This window comes from Phocoena phocoena, chromosome 16 (genome assembly GCF_963924675.1).
Source record: "Phocoena phocoena chromosome 16, mPhoPho1.1, whole genome shotgun sequence".
NCBI lineage: Eukaryota > Metazoa > Chordata > Mammalia > Artiodactyla > Phocoenidae > Phocoena > Phocoena phocoena.
The window spans coordinates 56,105,682-56,129,155 of record NC_089234.1 but is presented as its reverse complement, the minus strand read 5'-3'; the positions used below and the strand labels follow the sequence as shown (position 1 = coordinate 56,129,155).

Below are 23,474 nucleotides of genomic sequence, written 5' to 3'. Positions count from 1 at the left end.
TTTGCCTACATTCAGCTGTATCCAGGCAGGGGACCGGCAGCGTGAATTAAAGAAGCCATTTAAAGGAAAGCCATGTCCTTATTTGTGAGCTGGGTCTGCGCCAGGAGTTCTGCGGAGTCGAGGTCTTTGGGCATAGAGTAAGTAAAGAATTTTTTAATCAAGGCACCCATTGCTAAAGTGATTGAACGGACTCCAAAACAATTTGTTCTTTCACGTAGACTAATGTTAACCATAAATTGGCTAAATAATGAGGTGGGTACAGAGGGTGAGGACCTAGAAAGAAATCCTCTTCTAAGTCACACAGCTTACGGATGCCAAGGGTGAGCCCTGACGTGGAGTTAGTTCAGCACCTGCATCTTCATCCTTCCCACGCATCCCTCTCACTGCATCCAGGGCCATTTCCTCAACCTCACTGGACAACTTACTGCCGGTGGTGGACATAGCAACAATGGCAGCAGAAGGCTGGAGAGCTCACACCTTCGATTTCAGAGTTTCTGGCCCCTCTGTAGGATCTCCCGGTGACACACTCATTTCCCACCTCAACCACTAGTGATTCAGGAAGGGGAATGTAAATAAATGAATAACAGGGAGGGGAATATAAGGCCAGATCCTGAGCTAATGGCCACCAACGCCAAACCCGGGAGGCCCAGACGAGACAGGATTTACTGCACCGGTTTGCTACCTTGACTGTCCAGGCTGAGCAATCCAAGGATAAGGAATAGTGTCATCACTAAGAGCTCCAAAAGCCCTCTTAGTAGGGTCCTGGACCCTCAACCTGATGTCCTGGAAACACTCCTGGCCTGGCCTATGAGGACAGAGTTGGGTCTTTCTTTGTCTGAGTTGGTCCAGTGGGCAGGGGCCACTTTGGAGGGGCTGAGCAGCCAGCCCTGTCGGGTGAATCGCTGACCGGGGGATGAGCATATCCAGACCGCCCGTCTCACGGTGTAAAGGGCCCCGCTGCCCACGACTCAGTTAGTTCCTCCTCTGACTCGCCATTCAAACAACCATGGCATGTCAGCCCCGCCGGCCTCCTTGATTGTGCAGAAATAAATAAATGAATTATGTTGTTAGGGTTTGGGCTTCGGCACAAACACATGGTCTGCATTTCTCTGCACAGTGAGAGGTCCACCAGCCACTTGATGTACAAGAGCAAAAGGATAATTCTTTTCTTTAGGCGCTCTGGTGCCATATGGAATGTATATAAATCATAGCTTTGTTTTAACAGTGGAGACTTTGTTGATAGATAAACATGTGGTTTATCTAAAAAAAAGAGAGGATTGTGCTTTGAACAATCATTTAATGGCCGTGGATGTGCTAAATAAAAAATAAAAACATAATTTTGAAAGAAGCTGGCCTCATGCCCAAATCTGTAACAAGGAACTTCTCCTTAACCAAAGTGGTTAAAGCCCGCCGATCTGTTTTGAGTTTAAGCTGTGCTCTCTACTCAACCCCACGACAAATTGAATCCGGGGCTAATGTGCTCTAATAGGACGAGACGTTACCTTTATGAATGACCTCATGGAGAAGAGGTTGGCAAGCATGGTGGAGAGGCCTTGAGCCAGGCAGCTCTGGGCGATGAACCCCAGCTTCAGCTCTGCGAGGCAGATTGCATCATCCCCCTCTTTCCAATTCCAGCTCGGGATGTTTAGCAGATGGGCCTGCGGAAACAAAAACAGGTATGAGACCTTTCTTCGTTAAATGTTCAGTTGGTTAAAATCTCCTCTGGGAAATGCAGCATTGCCCAACAGCTCAGGGTCGCCCAGACTCAGCCTTCCTTCCCCTTGCCTGGCTCTGGTGTTTCCTGTTTTATTCACCTCTTCTGTTCATCAGACTTCAGTCTCTATGGAATATTGCTTCTGTACCTACCAAGCCCAGGTCCTCCCCTCGCGTTTGCCATTGAGCCAAATAGAGTCCAGAGGGAATTTCCTCCTGCGACAGACACGTCAGCCCGTGCTACTAGGATATCTGGCTAGGTTGCTCTAAACTGGCTCCTCAAAAACCCTTAAGACTGCCGGACGCCTGGGTATTTTAGAAGTCGTTTTTTGTCTGCCTTCCCAGAACGCCTGCTCCATGGCTCCCAAGCTTGAGTGGGCATCAGTATCACCTGAAGGGTTTACACTAACGCCAATTGTCGGGCCTCCCCCACAGGTTCTGATTCTTTGTGGGGAGGGTAAGGCTGGAGAATTCGCGTTTCTCACAAGCTCCGAGGTGACGCTGAGCTGGTGAGCTAGCAACCACATTTCAAGAAGCACTGCCCTAAATCATCCGGCACATCACACTGGAGATGTGTTACAGTCTCTTGCAGATGGACTGATCCTATTCAACAGCGAGGTCAGACCCTGCGATGAGGACCCAGAGGCATGTTCATCCAATTATTTTTAAGTGGCAGGAAGCAGAGAGTCAGAGATGATACAGTGGATGAAAGAATCAAGGTTCGACAGTTCTCCAGAGTTGGAAAAATGGGCAAAAATCATCAAGATTTAAAAGAACTTAATATCAAATGCAGCATTTAGGTTAAAAGAAAAAATCAATTGTTTAAATCCAAAATGTGAAGCCCTGACTTGGCAGACATGAGGGGACAGGAGAAAAAACAAAACAAAACAAAAAACCTTGTGTGTGAGTAACTAAAACTCCCCCAAAGTAGTCAATCTCGTGACAGATTACAGAAAAAGCCAGCGCTAGCTTGTTAGAAATGGTCTTCAGGTCATGGGAAATACAAAGGTTTCCTTCTGTTGGGAACTGGTCAGGCTAGTTCCCTGGCGCTTGATCTAGTTGTGACAGTCAGATTTTAAAAGGGAAATTGATAACTGAGTAACTCCCAGAGAAAAACGACAAGCATAAGACGAGACGTGGGTTCTAGAAAACATCTTTGGAGGAACAGTTAAGAGAGCCAGCAGCCTTTGGTCTGAAGAAGGGCCCCTCCTCCAGGGAGACAGGATAGTTATCTGTGAACACCTCGGGTGCTGCTATGACGAGGAGAGATTAGACTTGTCCTGCTTTGTTCCAAGTGCCAGAATTAGGAATGACTGGTGTATATTACAAGAAAGCACTTTTTAAGCTTGTTTTATAAAGGAAATCTCTAAGGATGTAATTTGTCTAAAAAATGGAGAAAGCTGCCTCCGGAAATGCAAGGTCTCTTTCCCTGAAACTCAGCGCGTGTTTCTCCAAGTCTCAGTAGATAGACTGTTGCTTTGCACCGGAGGCTGAGTCAGAGCCCTTCGAGGCTCCTGCTAATGCCAAGACTCTATGACCCTGAAATTACTGTTTCTCTCCACATGTCAGCAAACGCAAGGAGCGTGAAGGAGGTATATATGCAGGACAATATACGACAGGTGTGCTGCCAGGAGGAGATGGGAGGCTCCACTGTGGAGTCAAGACCAAGTGCGATGGCTCTGTGCTTGGCTTTCAGAAATACCACTCTCGTGAAATTCCCTCTTGCAAAATCCTGTTCTGTAACAATCTTGTGAATCCTAACCCGGCAGTGTTTACTCCTGGAAGATTCTCCCTGATGAGAGCTGTTAAAATAGTCCCATGTGTGGGCAGGAGCAGATGGGAATTTCTGTCAAGCTGAGTATCAGAGACCTTCCCACATCACAGACTCAATTCCAGCAATTAGCCCTGCCCTGTATCCCATTTCTCTCCCTACCCCTCACTGGCTTAAGAAGGCCACTTTTCCCCTTTACTTCCCTGGCATCGTAGGGAATACATCAGGCTAAGTGGAGAAATACTCATTTGCATGAACGTCATCTGAGAAGAATGAGGAGAAATTAAATGCAAGTCATGAACAAGTAAATCATCAAGTGTAAAAGGAGATTTGGGTGGTCCAAGCCCCAGACAGACACTATGTAACCTTCATGGCAACTTCAAATACACAAACAAATCTTTTTAAGATGGTTTCTCACATCCCCATATGCCATCCAGGGTATGAAGTCTAGGATTTTATGTCTTGGGTCCCTCATGTACCCATCTGGTATTGAGTTCCTAAGACATATTTTACATGTTATTACACAGAAAAGTCAAGTTCGTTTCATTTCTCAGCTTCCTCTTTTGGCCACCGTACCTTTCCCAATCGTGGGGCAGGGAGCCACAAGGGACATGCCAAAGGCTGGAAGGTCTGTGTGCACCAAACAAAGAAGGGTGACTGACCCAGGAACTCAACTTGTTCGTTTCTGGCAACTCTGTCCTTTTTCATTTGAGGGAACTTTGGGTCCAGTGTCCAGTGGAAGACGCCAGTGTTACCACATAGGAGTCTAGAGGCAAATCCTCTCATCTGGAGAACCAGCCCTGCTAAGGCAGGACGAACAGGACTGGGGCTTCCCTCTGTTTGAGACGAAAGGAACGTGAAAACAGGCTGTCCTGGAAACCAGGAGAGATGAATTCCAGCCCCAGTGCCATCTCTCACTACACATGCAACGTTAGGGAAGCTGCCATGAGGAAGAAAGAAGGTTGTCTCAGAGAAAACACTTCAACACTTCTGCTCAAGCGTAAGGGTTTACAGTGAGAAAGCTCAAAGAACTTGCATCTCCATTCGGCCACTGGGACCTGGCTTCAGGTCAGAGACAAAGACCTCTTTCTGTAGAGTCCGCTAGGAACATTTTAAAAGTCCACTAACAGCTAAGTCATCAGGAGTGAACCTTTCTAAGATGTCCCAAAGCATTCTTTCCTTCAAGAGTTTTAAGCCATCTGCACTCACATCAGACAATGCCCCTGTGCCGTGTCCTTTCCATGCTGGGAGGTGGTGAGGCTGAGTGTTTCTCTCCCTGAATTCTACTGGGGGTAAGGAGATCCACTTTGGAGAACCTCCATCCTTCTATAAGTCCTACTCAGAGGAACCACAGTGTGGCTCAACAGCCCGTGGCTCTACTGAATGAGAAGGTGGCAGTTCTGTCTCTTAGCTCACTGGTTGCCAAGTGACCGTGAGCTGTACCCATCAGAGACGCTCTGAGACACAGCTCAGATCCACGGTCTGCCATCACACTGGGATACTAAAATGCACAGATGGTCAAATGAGGACTAAATGGGATAATGGATGTCAAAACTCTTTTAAAACCCTAAAATATGACACAAATGTCTGAGACTATTATGATGACAAACTCAGAACGAGTTTTATATGGAGAGAAAGAAGACAGCTTCCCTACATCCCTCTAGGTCCTAGAATAGCACCATCATTAGATCACGGGGGATCGAAATACTTTATCTGTTAAGTCTGATATCCAATTATGGAATTAACTATCCTTTGGAATATGCTGACAGGGATGTAAGTGTACAGGTATGTGCCAGGTTTTTTCCTGAAAGCAAGTTTTAATGGATGGAGATCTCTGGGCATCTAGTCATGGGTACAGAGAAAGTGCCAAGAGAGGAAGAAAAATAATATTGTGAAGGGTAGACAGGAGGATCTTAAAAACAGCAAGATTAAGTCAAAACTACAGCGAGGTATCACCTCACACCGGTCAGAACGGCCATCATCAAAAACAGCAAAATTAAATCAAAACTACAGTGAGGTATCACCTCACACCAGTCAGAACGGCCATCATCAAAAACAGCAAAATTAAATCAAAACTACAGTGAGGTATCATCTCACACCGGTCAGAATGGCCATCATCAAAAAATCTACAAACAATAAATGCTGGAGAGGGCGTGGAGAAAAGGGGACACTCTTGCACTGTTGGTGGGAATGTAAACTGATACAGCCACTATGGAGAACAGTATGGGGGTTCCTTAAAAAATTAAAAATAGAACTACCATACGACCCAGCAATCCCACTACTGGGCATATACCCTGAGAAAACCATAATTCAAAAAGAGCCATGGACCACAATGTTCACTGCAGCTCTATTTACAATAGCCAGGACATGGAAGCAACCTGAGTGTCCATCGACAGATGAATGGATAAAGAAGATGTGGCACATAGATACAATGGAATATTACTCAGCCATCAAAAGAAACGAAATTGAGTTATTTGTAGTGAGGTGGATGGACCTAGAGTCTGTCACACAGAGTGAAGTAAGTCAGAAAGAGAAAAACGAATACCGTATGCTAACACTTATATATGGAATCTAAAAAAAAAAAAAAAAATGGTTCTGAAGAACCTAGGGGAAGGAGAGGAATAAAGACGCAGACATAGAGAATGGACTTGAGGACATGGGGAGGGGGAAGGGTAAGCTGGGACGAAGTGATAGAGTGGCATGGACATATATACATTACCAAATGTAAAATAGATAGCTAGTGGGAAGCAGCCGTAGAGCACAGGGAGATCAGCTCGGTGCTTTGTGACCACCTAGAGGGGTGGTACAGGTAGGGTGGGAGGGAGGGAGATGCAAGAGGGAAGAGATATGGGGATATATGTATATGTATAACTGATTCACTTTGTTATAAAGCAGAAAGTAACACACCACTGTAAAGCAATTATACTCCAATAAAAATGTTAAAAAAAAAAAAACAGCAAAATTGTAAAGCAAGGTGAAGAATGTCTATTTGCGGTTCTCAAGGAATGAGATGACAAATAATGACCAGTAGACGTCCTGTTCTTTCTCTGCAGGAGAAAAATGAAATGATAAAGAGCCCTGTAACAAAGTCACTGTGTCCCTTTCACTCTCACACATCTTATAAGGACAAAGTCTCATAAGTGACTTTTCCTAACTCTGAAACCCAAATAGATTGGCGTGGTTCTAAACAAAATGCGTTTAAGCAAATAACCATGGGTCGGGTGATGTCTTCATCGCTGTTTTTGAATAATGATAAGGCAGACGTTTGTGAAAGATGTCCAGCTTGCTATGATAAGCTTGCTATGATCGTGTGAATACTGACCAGTGCCATCCGGATCCTAGGTCCGTGGAACTACTTCTGAGTTTGACAAGAATCACAGAGCTGAAATCCTCCTTAATTCCTTGAAGATGCTGCGTTAGCACTCATTGGAAGGAGAAAAAAAGGAACTGACGTCCCTTTCTAAACATACAACATTAATTTCCTATTCAATCTAAATTCAGCCCCAAATCTAAACAACAGCTTAAAGCACTCTCAACACTAAATGAAATTCAAATCACAAAGGAAAGAGGGAGAGTTCCTTGCCTCGGGAGCTGTCACCGGCCACAGCCCTGCTCATAAAATTCACCTCCACCTACCAAGTGTGCTGTCAAAGAACTTCTCCACTTGATGCCGGTGAGTTACCAATACCCTCACTTTCTCTCTTCAGTGTCCCGGGTTTTCCAGAGACAAACAGGACACTGTGACCTTGGGTGCCCACCACCCAACCCACTGGCTGGAGCACGGCACAGCCTGCAGTGGAGCCACCTGGGAGGGCTGGGCAGCAGTGGGCGGTGGGCAGCAGCCCGAGCGGCAGCCCAGTCACCGACAGCAGGCTCCACAGTCAACAATGCCTCCGATGGGCTTCCACACAGCAAAATGGGGCAGCGCTTGCCAGCAATTAAGAAATAGTGGCATGGCACTGGCGCATTTGGCAGAAGGGAGTCCTCTCTGGGTCTCCGGACTGCCTATTTCGTAGGGAATATGGCCCATAAGATGGGACACACGCTCACTCACAACCCAGCAGGGAGTGATTCTGTCCAGACAGGACACCTGATGGCAGGTACTGAGCAGCCTCCGGTCTCTCATAACTGGTTCCGTGTCAAACACAGAAAGGTGCCACCTTCCCTCCCCCAAAGCTGTATTCCTGGGAGTCTACTGATGGCTGAGCAAAGGAGCATTGCCTTTGAATGAGAGACAGGACTCTGGTTTACGGAGAAATAATCACAAGGGAAACAGCATAGACTCCAACATTTGTTTTCTTCCTGATCTCCCTGTAAACTGTAACACTAGGAAAATTCCTTTATGTTTAATCTCTGGATAGCCCACTATTTTCCTAAATTCAACGGTGCAAATTCTCATCTTGAATTTCAGGATGCGGTTTTCCACATTCTCCACCCACCGCGTGGTCTGTCCCGCCAAGTTCACCTGGTCTCAGATAGAAAAGTGCTCACTTGCCTGGGACACTCTACACCTTGACTGCAAAATCCCTGAGGGCACAGAACAGGGCTTCACTATTTCCACCGGGACTGGGGCGGGGGCGGGGGGGGGGGTGGGCGCTGTGGGTGAGGCCCCGTGTTGACCACACAGTAGTACTCAATAAATACCCATGGAGGAAATGAGTGTGGCCCATAAGAATTCGAAGTTATTGGAATGGGATCTAAAGACACATCAGTATTTCTGAACCTAGGGAACCAACAGATGCTTCCTGAACGAATGAGTCAATACGTGAAGGAGTTTCCCTCCAGCGCCCAACTGCAAACGAGGTGTCTGGACTGAAGAAACGTCCCCGGGGAGGTTTTTACCCACCACTCCTCTTTACCCAGGCCTTTGGATTGCATTGGTGTGTGTGCTCGTGCGTGTACGCACACGCGTGTGTGGCTGTCCGGGAAGGGAAGAGCCTGGACCCCGTGTGCTCGCTGAGCCTGCGACAGGCTCTCGCCGCCCTACCTTGTTATGATACTGCAGCATCTGCGTGATTATTCTTATCTTCGGGTGGTAGTTCTTTATGGAGATGACTCTGAAAAGGAAAAGAACAAAAGCTGAGCCAGGGTGTGCCACACCCTTGGAGTCTGAGGGGAAGATTAATTTGATTACATCCAAATGGAGTGAATGTAGGGCCAGCAGCCTGGACCTTCAGAGAGGTTGCAGCCACCGGGCCAAGTTACACTGTGTTTCCAACTGCCATACCCCGTGGTCGTGCAAAAAGGAAATCACAGAAGGGCCACAGGCCATGTCCTAGGCATAAAAGAAGAGAGAGGTCCCGTGGTGTCTCGGTGATGACATGTGTGTACCGGGCATGGGGGTTCTGGAGCAGCGGTCACGGGCTTATTGCCCACATGGGCCTCTAAATAAAACAAGCTCAACTCACGGGGCCAACAGAGGTTTGCCATCTCACATACCCTAGGGAGGAGCCCGGAAACGATTTGCTCTGAGTCCAATTCTCCAAGTTAACAACATGAGACAACGTGACAAATCATACAAGCAGCCTGACAAATGATTCTAACTGTCACGCACACATGGCCACTGTCACACAAATGATTTCTGAGCAGGGCTCTTAGGATGGGCCTATCGTATCACATGACTCAGCCTGTGATAGCTAACAGCATCTAAGCAATGACTTTGATGCCGGTTACAGTTAAGTGTCAAGGCCTCGGGGAGGTCATGGGCTGGTGGAAAATTCCCCCAAACTGCTCTCAGTCCCTACTTAGTATTAGCCACCGCCAGCCCCTACTACTCTAACCCTCCCTCCTGTTCCCCACAACACTCACTGTGCTGCAAGGGGAGGGGCCGGGAGCAGAGGAACAGAAACACCTGCATTCCAGTCCCAGCTGCTGCACTAACAAACTGAGTGACCCTCAGGAAATCCCTGGACTCTCCGTGACTGTTTCCTCATCTGGACACTGGGGGCAACGGTACCTGCTTTATGTATTTCACAGGCTTGGTATGAGCAGCACATGAAAAACCAGATGTGAAAATGCTTTGAAAACATTAAAAGCTCTCTCCACATGCAAGTTATGGTTTTTGTCATTACCCACTCTGTCAGAGATGACATTGTACATTTCCTTCTGTGACAAGGAAGGCTAAAGACTGGGATTCCACAGAAAGGCCCACCTCCTGAGCCTCATCGGAAATGCGAGTGCACTGGTCATGACCACCCCACAACTTCCCACCAGGAAATGCCCTATGCTTCATCCCTTTTCGTGCAAAGATGGAGAGGAGGCAGCCGGGGAGCAGTTTTGTCTGAAAAGCTGCCACTTGGGAATTTAGGAAATGGATCACGCGGAAGCCTCTCCCTGCACAAATTCACCCTTTTGGGCTTTTGCACCTGAAGGATTTCATTTTATTTTTGAAAAAGTGTTGTGTTGGCCCATGCTTGTAATTCAAGGACTTTGAGCCTCTGTCAGCCCTTGGAATTCAGTTCACAGCATCAGCCAGTTTTCTGCATTAGCTCATTTCAAATGGCTCTTTGACATTTTAATTTCAAAACGGGCAGATTGGTCTCATTAAACTAAGGGGAAAGGAGGATTATACAAATAAGGGAAAGACAGATCCCTTCTTTTAACCCTGAGCTTCCCATTTCCTTTTGCTCCCTGGGCCTTAGTTCTGATTCCGTTAACGAATGGCTGAATCACATTTCTGCTACTACCTTTTTCAGTCATTTTTATGCCGTGGCATCATGCCAATCACCCAGATACCCTGTATGTCTTCATATTAACCCTACTGTAGTCAGGGCTTAAGTAAAATATTGTGATTAAGAGAAATGCCCACCTCAAAGCTATTATCATTTCAACTATTCACTTAAAAAGAAAAAGGCAGCGCCAGCCCTACATTTCTCTGTGGGGTAAAACACTAAGCTTCCTCTCCTTTTGGTTTTCCATTTGAAATTTTGAAAATAATGTTCCCGAAAACCTACATTTTTGTCACTTCAAATGACACGAAAAAACGTGAAGGACACAAATCCTAGTTCAAGGAAAGGGCCAACTGATGCACCCTAAGCTGGGGCTGTGACTAGTTAGGGGACAGGCTCAGGTGTGGAAGCAGGTCCCCATTCCACCAACTCCCTGCGGCCTGGCAAGCCCAGTGCTTACAGGAGTCCATGCATCAACTCTCTTAAGATGACTGCACTAGGCATACTGCTGAAGAAAAGTGAGTAGCGAGAGAACATTGTGCCAGATGTTGCTTGCCAGACGCAAGGACCAGGTGCTGAGTGGAGGATGTGCTTCAGAGGAATTCTGCCCCCTCACTGACGGGAAAGCTCATGTCACCTGGGGCCACTGAGCGAAAGCAAAGCGGAGGAGATGCGAGCATTGTAATGGTGCAAAGGCAACTTCCCTACCCTCTGTCTCAGGTAGATTCACAGGACACAGTAAACCAAGCTGTAGGGAGAGGGGAATCTTGGTCTAGACCCAAAGGATAGATAGCTGTTTGCAGTTAGGCAAGAGTTCCTGGGAATCTAGTGGGAGTGAAATGTTTCCTCTCGGTTCATCTCTTCTCCAGAAGGTTCTCTTTATTACCTCCTCCTCCTGCAATTTATGCTGCAGGAGAGAAGAATCCAAAAGGGTTTTCACTAAGTGGAGCAAAATATCTTAACTTTGTAGTCATTTCATAGTCCCAAGATGTCTGGAATATGGGTCTATACAAAGAACAAAAATGGAACAGTTTTCTCCTGAAATAAGAACAGAATAAGCAGCAGGAGTTGGCCAGAGAACGGCCTCAGGTGGGCCCTGCGCGTTTACGAGAAAGGCGCTGGGCAGTGTTTTCCAAAGAGCGACCCCCCCCACCTCCCCCAGCCCTGCCAGGAGATGTTCTGTAAAAAAAAAATTAAAAAAAAAAAAAGGAGGGGGAGGGGGCCTGTACTCAAATAGGTTTGAGAAAGTCTCTCTAGAACATTATCTTAGAAATTTGTATTAGTATTCAAAGCACTGAGGAGGCATTCAGGGAAGAAAACTATTTCAGGGGACTTCCCTGGTGGTACAGTGGTTGGGAATCTGCCTGCCAAGGCAGGGGACACGGGTTTGAACCCTGGTCCAGGAAGATCCCACATGCCGCGGAGTAACTGAGCCCATGCGCCACAACTACTGAGCCCACGCACCTAGAGCCCGTGCTCCGTGACAAGAGAAGCCACTGCAATGAGAAGCCCGCACACCGCAACGAAGAGTAGCCCCTGCTCGCCGCAACTAGAGAAAGCCCGCGCACAGCAACGAAGACCCAACGCAGCCAAAAATAAATAAATAAAGTAATTAAAACAAAACCAAACTATTTCATTTGGGGAAACTGATCGAAACAAGCTGATTGGTTAACAATCCCCTCTTTGTGGGAAATATTCATCTATGTGTGCTACAGACACACTCGGAAAGCTCTAACCTGGGGCTCCTCAACCTTGGCACTATTGACGTTCGGGGCCAGCTAATTCTCTGCTGTGGGGGGCAGTCCTGTGTACCGTAGGATGTTGAGCAGTAACTCCGGCCTCTACCCAGCAGACATGAGCAGCTCCGTCCCCTAACTATGACAAACAAGAACATCTCCAGCTATTCCAAACTGTCTCCCGGGAGCGAAATCGTTTACAGTTCAGATTTCTCAGGCCCACTCCCCCTCAGGGAACATGGTACCTTAGTTCAGGCCTGCTCCCAATGAAATCTATCTTTCCTTCGCTAGTCCTCCACCCCAAGACTGGCTGTGAGTCCCAGAGCCCCTATCTTTTCTTTTTCTTTGTGGTACGCGGGCCTCTCACTGTTGTGGCCTCTACCGTTGCGGAGCACAGGCTCCGGACGCGCAGGCTCAGCGGCCATGGCTCACGGGCCCAGCCGCTCCGCGGCATGTGAGATCCTCCCGGACCGGGGCACGAACCCGCGTCCCCTGCATCGGCAGGCGGACTCTCAACCACTGCACCACCAGGGAAGCCCAGAGCTCCTATCTTTTAAGGATGAGCTTTCAGTTAATGAGGCCTTGTGTCATTACCCTCTGTACCTACCACAGCCTCAGTTCCCCACCCTGCCTTAGGCCTATGCAGATGGCTAGTTGTAGGGTGGCTAATGAGGAAAGAAGGTCCCACAGGGACAGTGCTCTGCAGAGGACCCAACAGGAGAGTGAGTGGCCAGACAGTACCCAGCCCAGAGGCTTCCCGCCTCCCCGAGCTTACCTCATGATGTTGGAGGCATCTTCAGCGTCAGGGTCTGCGCAGTACTTATTGGCAAGGATTAGGCACGCATCTGCTGACTCTATCTAAGACACCAAAAGGAAAATCACAGAACACAAACATATAAATAGCCATGCTTGGTTGCAGTCTCTCTCTGTTGATGGCTCTGGGGGAACCTGGTGCTTTGCCAGAAAAGAGAAAAGCAGTAATTCTGAGAGATTACAGTTTTTGTCAAAAGTGTAGGTTGCAAGTTCTTGTTATGATATAAACATTTCATCTTGTTGCTGTTGGAGGGGACAATGTGTACCTTGGTAACTACACTTCTCATTCTGCATAGCCTTTTACACGTAAGCTTTCTGGATTTCTTGAGATAACAATTAATTAAGCCTTTCGATCCCCTCTCCACCTCCTTTCCCCACCATCTGCACCATCACCCTAACTTTTCCAGTCAGGAAATGGCGTGAGGGGGGCTAAACCTCTTCTCTCAGGCTACCAAGTTAACTGAGTCACTGGGGATTCAGAAATTTAGAGTCCAAAGTCCTTCACCTAACCTTTTTTCACACCTTAACCGTGAAATAAGAGGAAATGAGAGCCCTAACTCAGACAACAGCTCAGTACTGTTTAGTATCCAATTAGCATTCAGATATTCAAAAGACAACGAATCTACGTGTATGAAATGATGTTACAGATGACCTTGAAATACAACCTACTGCCTTATCGAAACGTGTGCCAACAGAGACTTATTCCTTTGAGGGGATGAGGAGCTGTGCAAAGAATTGCTTGCATCTAAATCAGGTCCACGGACAATAACTATTTTCCCCAAGTTCCCGTAAGATTCCACATTAGACATAACTCGGATCAGGTCTGGATAATATTAACAGGACTCTGTAAGCATAAGAATTCCCATTCTGGCTGAGGTGTGTCCTACTTGGGATGTTGTACTTATAACAGACCATTCTTGCATTTGGTGGGAAGCCATGGTTTCCTCCATGGTATGTCACAAATTGTCTCTAGCTTTCCTTCTTTCATAAAGTCAAGAATTTACCCAAATCCTTTTGGCTTACTCACGTTTGCCAATTACATTATTTACTGCATTATGTGGTGACCACAGTAAGCATTTAGATGTCAGTGGATTCAAAATATTAATCTATCTCCACTGGCGTGCAAATATTGAACGTGCTTACAAAATCTATGTGAAATGGGTAAAGTAGCAGATGCCATTCTGCTGTATCCCTTTCCCTTATAAGCCTTAGGTGTGCTTTATAAGAAGGTTCTAACTTAGTAGGTTCTAGAAAGAAAGATTAGCCCATTACCAAGTGCTATCAGATACCTGAGTGTTTAGTTTTGCACCTTTAGTCCTTGGTGGGGAAAAAAGGAAGCTCAAAATGTGTTACGGCTTGGGTAGACTTTATTTTATAGTGTATCCTTAATGTTTCTTTCTGACGTAAATAACAGATTTCAGAGCTACACTGAGTCCAATTTAAGTATTCAAAATGGGAATTACTTGATCGTTATGTTATATATTGAGTCCATACAACTGGTCTACTTCCTTTAGCAGTGCTAATATTGAGGCAACCAGCGATGTCTAGCATGTTATGTACAACAAGTCCACATGTGGAATGCTTACAGGTGGTCCACCATGTGCCGGCAGAACAAAGTCCTGGGACCAGTGCAAGGGTGATACCAAGGTTGGTAGTATCTGATTTATCTCATTAGGGGTATGGAGGTGACTCTTGGCCACCCTGGGACGCATGTCCCTTCACCACAGAGTCACACCCCCCCAGATGGAGTAAAAGCAGATGTCACTTCTTCCTTCTTACCTTGACTCTCGCAAGATCGTGTGGATTGAGGACTGAACCCTGATAAAATTCCACCTGGGTAAAATGTCGTTTGAACAGAGCTTCAAGCTCCAGGTTAGGGGAAATGCTGGGCAGGGAGAGAAAAAGCAGCCATTAATATAACAGACTCAGGTATTCAGCCTCCATGACCTCCCTTCCCTCCAATTTTCACAGAGAGAGACATGGGAAAAAGGTTTTCACCTTCAAAGCAGCCCCCTTTCTGGCCATAAATAAGAGGCTCACACTCAAGAGAAGTAAAACCCCAGCCCAACTGAAAACCAAAACCAGTACGAAGTTAAAATGCGGAGGTTCATAACCTTTACAGAGTCTGAGGCCTATGGGGCAAAATGTCTTCAACTTCACGATGAATGGAATCCCTATTCTATGAATGGAGAAACTGAGGCTGTGACATCAGGGATTAGCCAAAAGTCCTCCTGGCAGAGCCTCCTGCTGCTCCTGCCCTCAAAAGCCTGTTCCCTGCTCCTCCACCTCATGGACTTTTCACTCCCCAGGGCCTGGATCGAAACAACGTCACTTCTGAGCAGCCATACACAGAGCTAATCCGCTCTCGGTATCGCTCCTGATTCGGCATGTGTACGCTATGCATCATTCTTGGTGCTGAGCTACACAGCCACCTTTCCCATTGCAGGGCAAGGATCAAAACACCGGCTGACCTGTTCATTCATTTATTATTTCTGCAGAGACGAAAAATACCTACTCTCTGTTAGCTACTGTGCCTCCTAGGTGCCAAGAACCTACTAGGTGCCAAGGACTGAGTTAATCGACCCTTGCCTAACATTTATGTAGTACTCAGTAATGATAACAACCGCCAATGTTCTTGAGCATTTACTATGTGGCAGCTACCATCCTAAGCACTTGACAAGTATTAACTCATTTAAACCTCAAAAACAACTCTACAGGAAGGTATGTTATTAACCCAGAGCTTTGAGAGGTTAATTAACTGGGCCATGGACGACAGGGCTGACACTGATAGATGCTGGGGTCCTAGCAATTGAAGCAGTAACAGCCAGCCTGTTGATTCAGACTAAGGCAGTGGGTGAGAGAAAAGCAGCTGCCCGTGCAAATCCAACCAGTCCTCCAGATCCATGACAAGTCAGTCCTCCTTCAGGAAGCCTGCCTGCCCTGGAAATACAAGGAGTGGTGGTCTCTCCCCGATACAGATGCCCCGTGTGATTCTGCCGCTTGATTAAACTGACACCAGTCCGTTACTAGAGGATCCGTGTTGTGCTCCACCCGCTGCACATGTGCTCATCTTGACATGCCAAACCACGATGAGGGCAGAACCTACACAAATGCTTGAACCTTCCAACTGCTCAGCAGAGGATGGGCCCCGCAGCTGGCCGTCGGTGGCTAAGCCGTTCATCGGATCTGTGGGTTCTGCTCCTGGGCCCATGGCCTGGCTGGTCTTTTCAGAACTTGGATAAGTCAGTGCTAAGAAGAAAAATGCTGGTGCTCAGACGTGGTCAGTTTCATATTCACAAATGCCGAAAGGAAGGAGATGCACCGGACAGCTATAGGAAAGTCAACCTCAGTGGGATCTCAGAGCAGGACTGAGTCCTGGCTGGTCAACCCCACATGGAGCCGACACCAACATGTGAGCTTTGTCCCTTGGCAACATGGGGCTAAGACTGGCCCCCTTGATAGCCCCATCTCCATAAAAGAAGAGGGTGCCACCCACGTCAACATGCCTGTGTCCCCCAACTCTCCATCCCTGTTATGGACTACCTTTTACCTAAAAGGGGATCAGGCAAAGAACTTGCTTTCCTCACCTGTAAAACAAACTTGATAAGATCTACCTCCTAAGTACATTGGGCAGCCTAATGTATTTTCTCTCTCATGATAACAGCTAACATTTATTGAGCACTTACTGTGTGCCTGATTCTGCTCCGTATACTTGGAATGGATTACTTCTTTTCATTCTCAAAATAGCCCAAGAAACCGTTGTGATCTCCCCATCTTATGGATGTGGAAACTGAGGCCCAGGGAGGTGAACTTGTTCAGTACTTGGTTGAGTCAGGATTCAGACTGAACTCTGAGTCAAGCATGTACTCTTACTCCCTCTGTTGATTTCAGGAGAGGCTGTGGTGACCAGCACTGTGTCCTACACCGAAGGTTCCTAGGAACGACAGTTGTTGTCGTTACTGTTGCTATTACCCTGTACCCTGCTTCCTCTTACATCTCCTCTTACGTCTTGCTTGGTCACTATGTCAGTCCTGCACTCATAAAGAATCTACACCATACAGCTAATCATCCACACCAGACACTGTGGACACACCTGGATCACACAGATCCAGACAGCTGAGGGGACAGTACTGACGTGTTTGACCCATGATGAACCCCACTGTTACTTGCCAGAGTTGCTTCCACAGAGACAGATACTGCTCTTAGTCACTGAACGAGTGCGTTGCTTCCTTTCCATCAGTTTCAGAACACCCTCTCCAATGAGCCCAGCAGGGATCGTGGCCGATTCAACTCTGCCCTGCCCCCCGAATGCCGCCCTCACATCACCCCTCCTCCAGACACTTGAGGAGTCCCCCTAGAGGTGCCTGGTTGGGTGGAGGGTCTAGAAACAGCAGGGGCCTCTTACTTGTGAAGAAAGACAATCTCCACGTTGACATCATCCCGGTCCTTGTGTAGAAAGTCCTTCAGGAAGTTGGAAACGCTCTCCAGCGTGATGTGTCCACAGACCACAATGTGCCTGCATGGGAGAGGCCAGTTAGATGAGGCCAGCCCAGCGATGCCCCGGCACCCACCCGCGGCCAGACAGAAGAAGCGCACAGCCGCAGGGAAGCACTCGTCTCCCCCCGAGGAGGCTCAGTAAAGCCCAGCTCCCCTCCCCAGAGGGCAGTGAGGCAAAGCAGCGGGGCTGGAAGGTGCTCAGAGGCTCTTTGACAGAAGACCATATGGCTTCTCACCTGATGCTGCACAAAATCCTATTAAAAGCCCAGCCGTTCGGCCAAGTGGTTTTATGCATTTAACAATAAGTGACATTATGCTTGAGCTTAAACGCTGCATTATCAAGTCCCTTGCAGATTCATATCTCTCCCTTTCTGCCCACAAAGCGTCCTCCCGGGAGATTTACCGAATGAGTCTTGGTTTATGACATAGAGCTTATCAGGTAATGAGATAACAAATCTTGTTGAAACGATGACTTTGTGTGTAAGAAAGCGGACTTTTATCAGGGTGGCTAATGTGCGGCTTGACGCGTTATGGGCTCCGCTGGCCGTAAGCACTAAAAAGGAAATTTTGCACTTTTCCGCCATAACTCCTCTGACAACGGGGGCATGTAACACTTTACAGTAAAGTGAGCATTACTCAGGGCTAAATGGGGAGGGGACACCTATGGACCCTGAGATCGTGCCATAGGCAGGCTGTGCATCCCCAGGCAGCTGCTTCCTTAGGGTGCCTGGGATTTCTATGAGAAACAAAGGAATTTACCTCAGGATGGGGAGAAGAGCTAGGAAGGGATGATGAAGACGGAACTGTCTGCCTTTATTTCGGGGTGGTTTGGACTTCTGTTTCTGGAGATGGTAACTCCCCCTGAGGAGATGAGCCCATGGAAGGAAGAACAGTCTCCCCAACATCTCTGGGCTCCTGGACCAATCTGACTTTGACACTGGGCTATACTGTGGCCACTTATACTTATTACATATGATGCTTAGCCAGGAGGAAGCTCTTTGGTGCAAGAGTTAGCCCCGTGACTGACTGTGGAGATAAAACCTGCTGGCTTCTACTAAAGAGACTTGTAGCAAAAGGCTCAGCCCAGATCCCTGTGCCCCTCAGGCTGACAGTGACAGAGGCTGACTGCCTGGCTGGGCTGTGAGGCACGGGCAGGTGGTGAACATGAAGCACGGTAATTTTGCGGGGAAATTTAGAATGGCCAGGCCCCTTGCACTTCATAATTGCTCTGTGCACATTCCAATAAGGCAGAAAAGCTCATTGGCTGGAGGCGGCTCCTAAGAGAAGGCAGCGATGATTGCTTATGCGATGTTCCATTAGGTGCCATTACAAGAGCCTGCCCTTTTCGGTGTAATTTGGTGCTTGACTAAGTGTGCGAGAATAATGCAGTAAACTCATTGGTGAAAGGATAATGATGCAGAACAAAGAGTAAATCAATAATACGCATGATGCAGTTCATAATATCACCATCACGGACTGTTATCGTTACGGGGCTGCACTTAGCGATCGGGCAAGTGGAAGCCCTTGGAGGGGGGATTGTGGAATGTCAATGGGCTCCCTCAGAAGAGACGTTTTAATATAATCACTTTGTTCTCAAGCCAGTACCTACTAGGTTAAGGGAGGTCCCTTGGCCACTGATTCAAATTTTATGCCCCCAAACCCGTATGACTAAGTTCCTTCTGAAACACACAGTATTTATGTCAGAATACACGACGTAAGTTGAACAACTGGACCATAAACATTTTCATCAGGTCGTATCTTAAACTGCTTCCTGTGGCGAACGTGCATTTATGGGACAAAATAGGCTGCAGGCGAGGATGCGTGTTCTGAATAAGACTTCTGGTTCTGAACTGGCCAAGTATGTTCAGAAAGTGGTTGAATCTCCCTCCTGATATCTGATCTCTCCACAAATGACAGTGGGGCTTTTGGGGGGGCAATTCTAATGCTTTCTGCTTACAAACTTCCGTCATGGAGAACAAGGCCAGCATGAATCCGATGTATGGGCACCTCTGCAGGACAGATATGTGACTGGAACTCTTCCCGAAAGTAAGCCAGATTTCATTCCCTGCTCTGCCACCAAGGATGTGTGTGATCCTGGGCAAGCTACTTATCCCCACTCAATTGAAGAGGGAGCTGAGAGGTTAATACTACCCATCCAGCCGCCTGCACCAGGCATTGCAGAGCTCAAAGTTCTATACCAGCATAAGCCTGGTTATCATTCAGAGCTAGACTCAAATCAATGATAGGTCCAGGGAAATGCCAGAACATTCAACCTTCCTATCCTGTACACAAAGAACTGAATGAACATCTGCCAGCATCCCCTTTTCCTCCTCTGAGCTCATTCATCTCCAGGACAGATGTGTGGGAAGCAGAGGGGAAGGAGATGAGTCCACCCTCTTACCCTTGAATCAAAGATTCAGCCAGCTGATTTATTCAGCCTTAGAAAGAGACAGGGTTCTCTTAGTTGAAAATGTGCTGGGTACATATAAAATATATTCTAATGCAATCAATATTATCCCTTAAGCCTTTAATTAGCTTTCACTTCTCTTAAGAAGTAGACAAATGTTGGCAGGAGAGGGGAGAAAAAAAGGATTGACTTTTCTAATTTGGTGCTAGCTGTCCAATACCATTCCAGACAATTGAAAATATATATCTTTAAGCTACAGCATGATTTCTGAGGTGGAGAGCAGTCTTTATCAAAAAGGAAGAAAAAAAATCTTCCTTCAACATAATTGGTATTTTTGCTCAGAAAAAGCGAGAGTGATTGAAAGCAGACTGCCTTTTTGCCCAAGAAGAGTTATTAAGTACACTATCATGGCAACCTTGGAGAACCCATATTGTTCCAATCTGTCCTCTATCTGATTTGAAGATTTACGGCTTCCTCCTTTTGTGCCAATAATCATTTCCCTCCATTTTGTTTTCCGTACAGTGGAAGCTATCAAGGCGCCCACATATTGAAAATGTTTGAATGCAGTTAGAAGAGATGGATGGAGAGAAGCTGCCTCTCTAAATTAGCATCTGCATTAGAAGATCTGCTCCCACCAGCCCGTATCTGAGGGATCACTAGGGGCCCTGCAGGAGTGCAAGGGATGGATGGTGAAAGGGGAAATGTTATTTTCCAGAAATACTTTCAGGACTTTTGAAAATTCCATGGGCAATAGTTTGAAGAAAGCTGTTATTGCTGGGAGAAGAGAAGCAGAATTTCTCACATCTTCAGTGATTGAAAATATAATTGAAAATACTCTAAGATTGAGAGCAGGGTGTGCCCTCCTTGGAAGCAGAGTGATGGCTGTTCACAGCGCATGATTTGAGAAATGCCAAAAAGATCTTCCTCTAAAATTCTCTCTGTCGGGTTCCTTGACACCTACAAATCTACCATGTGAGATTCATACTTTGATAGCCCTGGGGTAGCTCAACTCAGACACTAAATAACCAAATAGTCTTGGGCAAGGTACCAATTCTGCAGCTATAATGTCAGAGTCTCTGAGGGGCTGCAGCTAGTGCCTGATTCATGAGGTTATCTTGAGGATTTGTTTAAACAGATAATACATGGAAAGGGCCTAGTAAAGAGTCTGGGCCATATTAAGAATGATTAAATGGTAGGATTCATGTGATATCTGTAAATCAGGATGTAACAGATATGAAGTGCTCTATGGCTCCTGGAGTCTCTCTCACCTGATCCTCAAACAACCCTGTGTTGCTACTATCTGTATCTTTTCAAACAACCTCTCTGAACCTCAATTTCCTTAAGTCATGTGCCTGACGTCCCACAGCAGGTAAAGTGACTTGCCCAGCATATGATCCAGGTGTCAGCCTCTAACTCTCACAAAGACAAAGGTGATGAAATGGAGAGAGCAGAGGTTTGGGTATTTCAGCTTCCGCTCCTTCACGACAGACAGGGCTGGGCCAACAAAAGGTCCTCTCGGACACATGGTGGAGGAGACGTCGGAGGGTCCTCCCTGGGCCAGGAGAGAGGCCCTGACTTAAAGCATCACCACTTTGTGGTATCACGGGATTCTAGCTGCGTCTAATCAGCCAGGCCAGCGAGCTCAAGACAGCAAAGGCTGAGTGACAACAAACTCTAGACCAAGTTTTGAACTGAAGCCACCCAATTTGGCAAGACAAAGGGCTGCAAGGGGATATAAATGTCCATTTTAGACATTTTATGCCATGTCCAGCCCAAGGTTCCAGAAGACAACAAAGAGCTAAAAGATTCACTGACAACAGAGAATATTTAGGAAAGTTAGCTATGAAGGGCTCTAACGTTCTTCCCATCTGCGGCTCTGGACTTGAACGTTTTTAGACTACCAGCAATCTTAATGACGGGTGTCTACAGGGCCTGGCCACTCAAGTGTGTGAAGACGGCCAACAAACCTAAATCCTTAACCATTCCTGATGTGATGGTCTTTCTGGTTTTTAAAGTTTTCTCAAGTCCTGTGAACAACTCTTTCTTGGGATAAACTAATTTTAATGGCTCGGATTAAAAGATCCAACTCAGATACGTGAGGAACCATCTTAAACGCCAAAATAGTAGCCGATGGCATTCTGCGGGAAGGAGTTACTCATCCAGCGTAAGCAAGCATGCCTGGTCTGGGTAAGGGCCAGAATCATGGGATGGATCGGATTAGGGGTGGGTAACACTAGTGTACCATGGAGCAGGCTTGGCATCAAGGGGGCTGAGTGTGACTTAATCAGAAGAAGAATAACGCTTGACTATTACAAACTCTATCAGCTTCCCCAGAAAGCTGCCAGCTGCTTATTTCATGGCTACGTCTTCACTAAATACACACTGGTGTGCCCCTCATTATTAACCATCTCCACTGCCAGAAGGAAGCCCTGCACATTATCCTCATTCTGTCTACACCTTTCTTGGAGATGGGCCAGGGATGCCAGAATGCCCCAGTTGAGTTGGAACTTCAGTTTCAGAACTCAATTCCACTGGTGTCTTTGAGAATGGATCACTCAGGGGACCTGAATTATAGCAGGAGGCATAAGAGGACAGAGTGGGGTCTCCCAGACAAAGCTTCCCAAGGTTCCAGCAAATGAGGCATCCAGAGATCCACTGAGGTGGAGTGTAGCTCAATGAGAATATCTACACACTTTTAAAAAGACTCCGGTAATGTTTCTTAAAGCCAGTGGCCTTTGAAAAAGTGCCAGTGATAGGCTTCCTTCCACGTTCTCACATTTTTCTTAGTCTCAGGACGGCCCTTGGTGTAGGTTTAGTCTAGTACCTGCGTTATTTTGATATGGAAACAGAGGTTCAGAGACCAGTGCAAGGTGAATGCCAGAGCATGGGCAGACCTACCCCCTCGGTTTGATGTCTTCTAAACTGAAGCAGCTGGTGCCCCTGAAAGGAGCCTGGGCTAGGAATCAGGAGACTGGGGCGGGGGGTGGGGGGTGGACCCGGGGCCAGTCACTAGAAAATGAAGAGACGCAGACTGACGGGGCTGCACCCACAGATGCTGCTGAATCCTCTCTCGGCGTTCCAGTTCTCTGTCCCCACCCTAATCCATGCCATCCCATCTTCTCTAGACATCTGCAATAATTCGGTCCCCTGTTTACTCCCCTCCCCCCCCCCAGAAAAAAAGAAAGCTGAAGAGTGAGGACTGAGGCAAATTCGACTGCATCACGTCCCACGAGGGCAGGGAGGTCTCAGATCTCTCTTTAGCTGAGCCTCACTCTAGGGAGACAATGTAAAATGCACAGCTCTGGGCTGTTTATTTTTAAAGATACTATATCCATCTTTACTGGAACAAGTATAAAGAACTTAAAAAACCCATAGCTATCCTGTCACAATAAATCATACAGAGTAAATTGAAAATCCTATACAGCTTTCCCTGAATACATTGCGCTCACTTTGTCAAAGAGGTAGATGAAATGTGGCATATATTGATCTAGATGCCTCTGTAAAACTATAATATTTATATCAAATACATATGCTAGAATCTTGTCTGTCCCTCTGCCGAGCCTTCTAATCATGCTTTCCCCGTCCTACCTCTCACTCCCAGCGCCTCCCACTATTGGAAATTGTATCCGATGGGAATGCATTTTAGGAAGGACCTGTCAGCGGAATTCGACAGCATTTTATCACATAGAAAGCAGGGCAGGGGTGACAAAAGACCCCACGACCCAAATCACACAGTGGTCCGTCCTCAAAGTTCACGCTGCCCCTCCTAGGTTGAACTGAAGCCATTCGGGGTCTACATAACTCTCTCTCCAAGACTCTGCCTCTCATGCAAGCTGAGATTCAGGAAGGTTCTGGGCTTTACGTTCTGT

The 23,474-nt window shown here is 47.0% G+C and overlaps 1 protein-coding gene across 25 annotated transcripts in view; it reads right to left on the bottom strand.

The window, feature by feature from the left end:
• Nucleotides 1–23,474, bottom strand: part of KCNMA1 (potassium calcium-activated channel subfamily M alpha 1) — a 752,929-nt gene that overhangs the window by 190,746 nt on the left and 538,709 nt on the right. For all 25 annotated transcript variants that reach the window (XM_065894779.1, XM_065894755.1, XM_065894756.1 and 22 more), the window contains 5 exons: nt 17,107–17,217; nt 14,481–14,586; nt 12,664–12,746; nt 8,472–8,541; nt 1,503–1,658 (listed from right to left, as the gene is read on the bottom strand). In XM_065894779.1, coding sequence (XP_065750851.1) covers nt 1,503–1,658; nt 8,472–8,541; nt 12,664–12,746; nt 14,481–14,586; nt 17,107–17,217 — 526 coding nt within the window. The remainder of the gene's footprint in view (nt 1–1,502; nt 1,659–8,471; nt 8,542–12,663; nt 12,747–14,480; nt 14,587–17,106; nt 17,218–23,474) is intronic.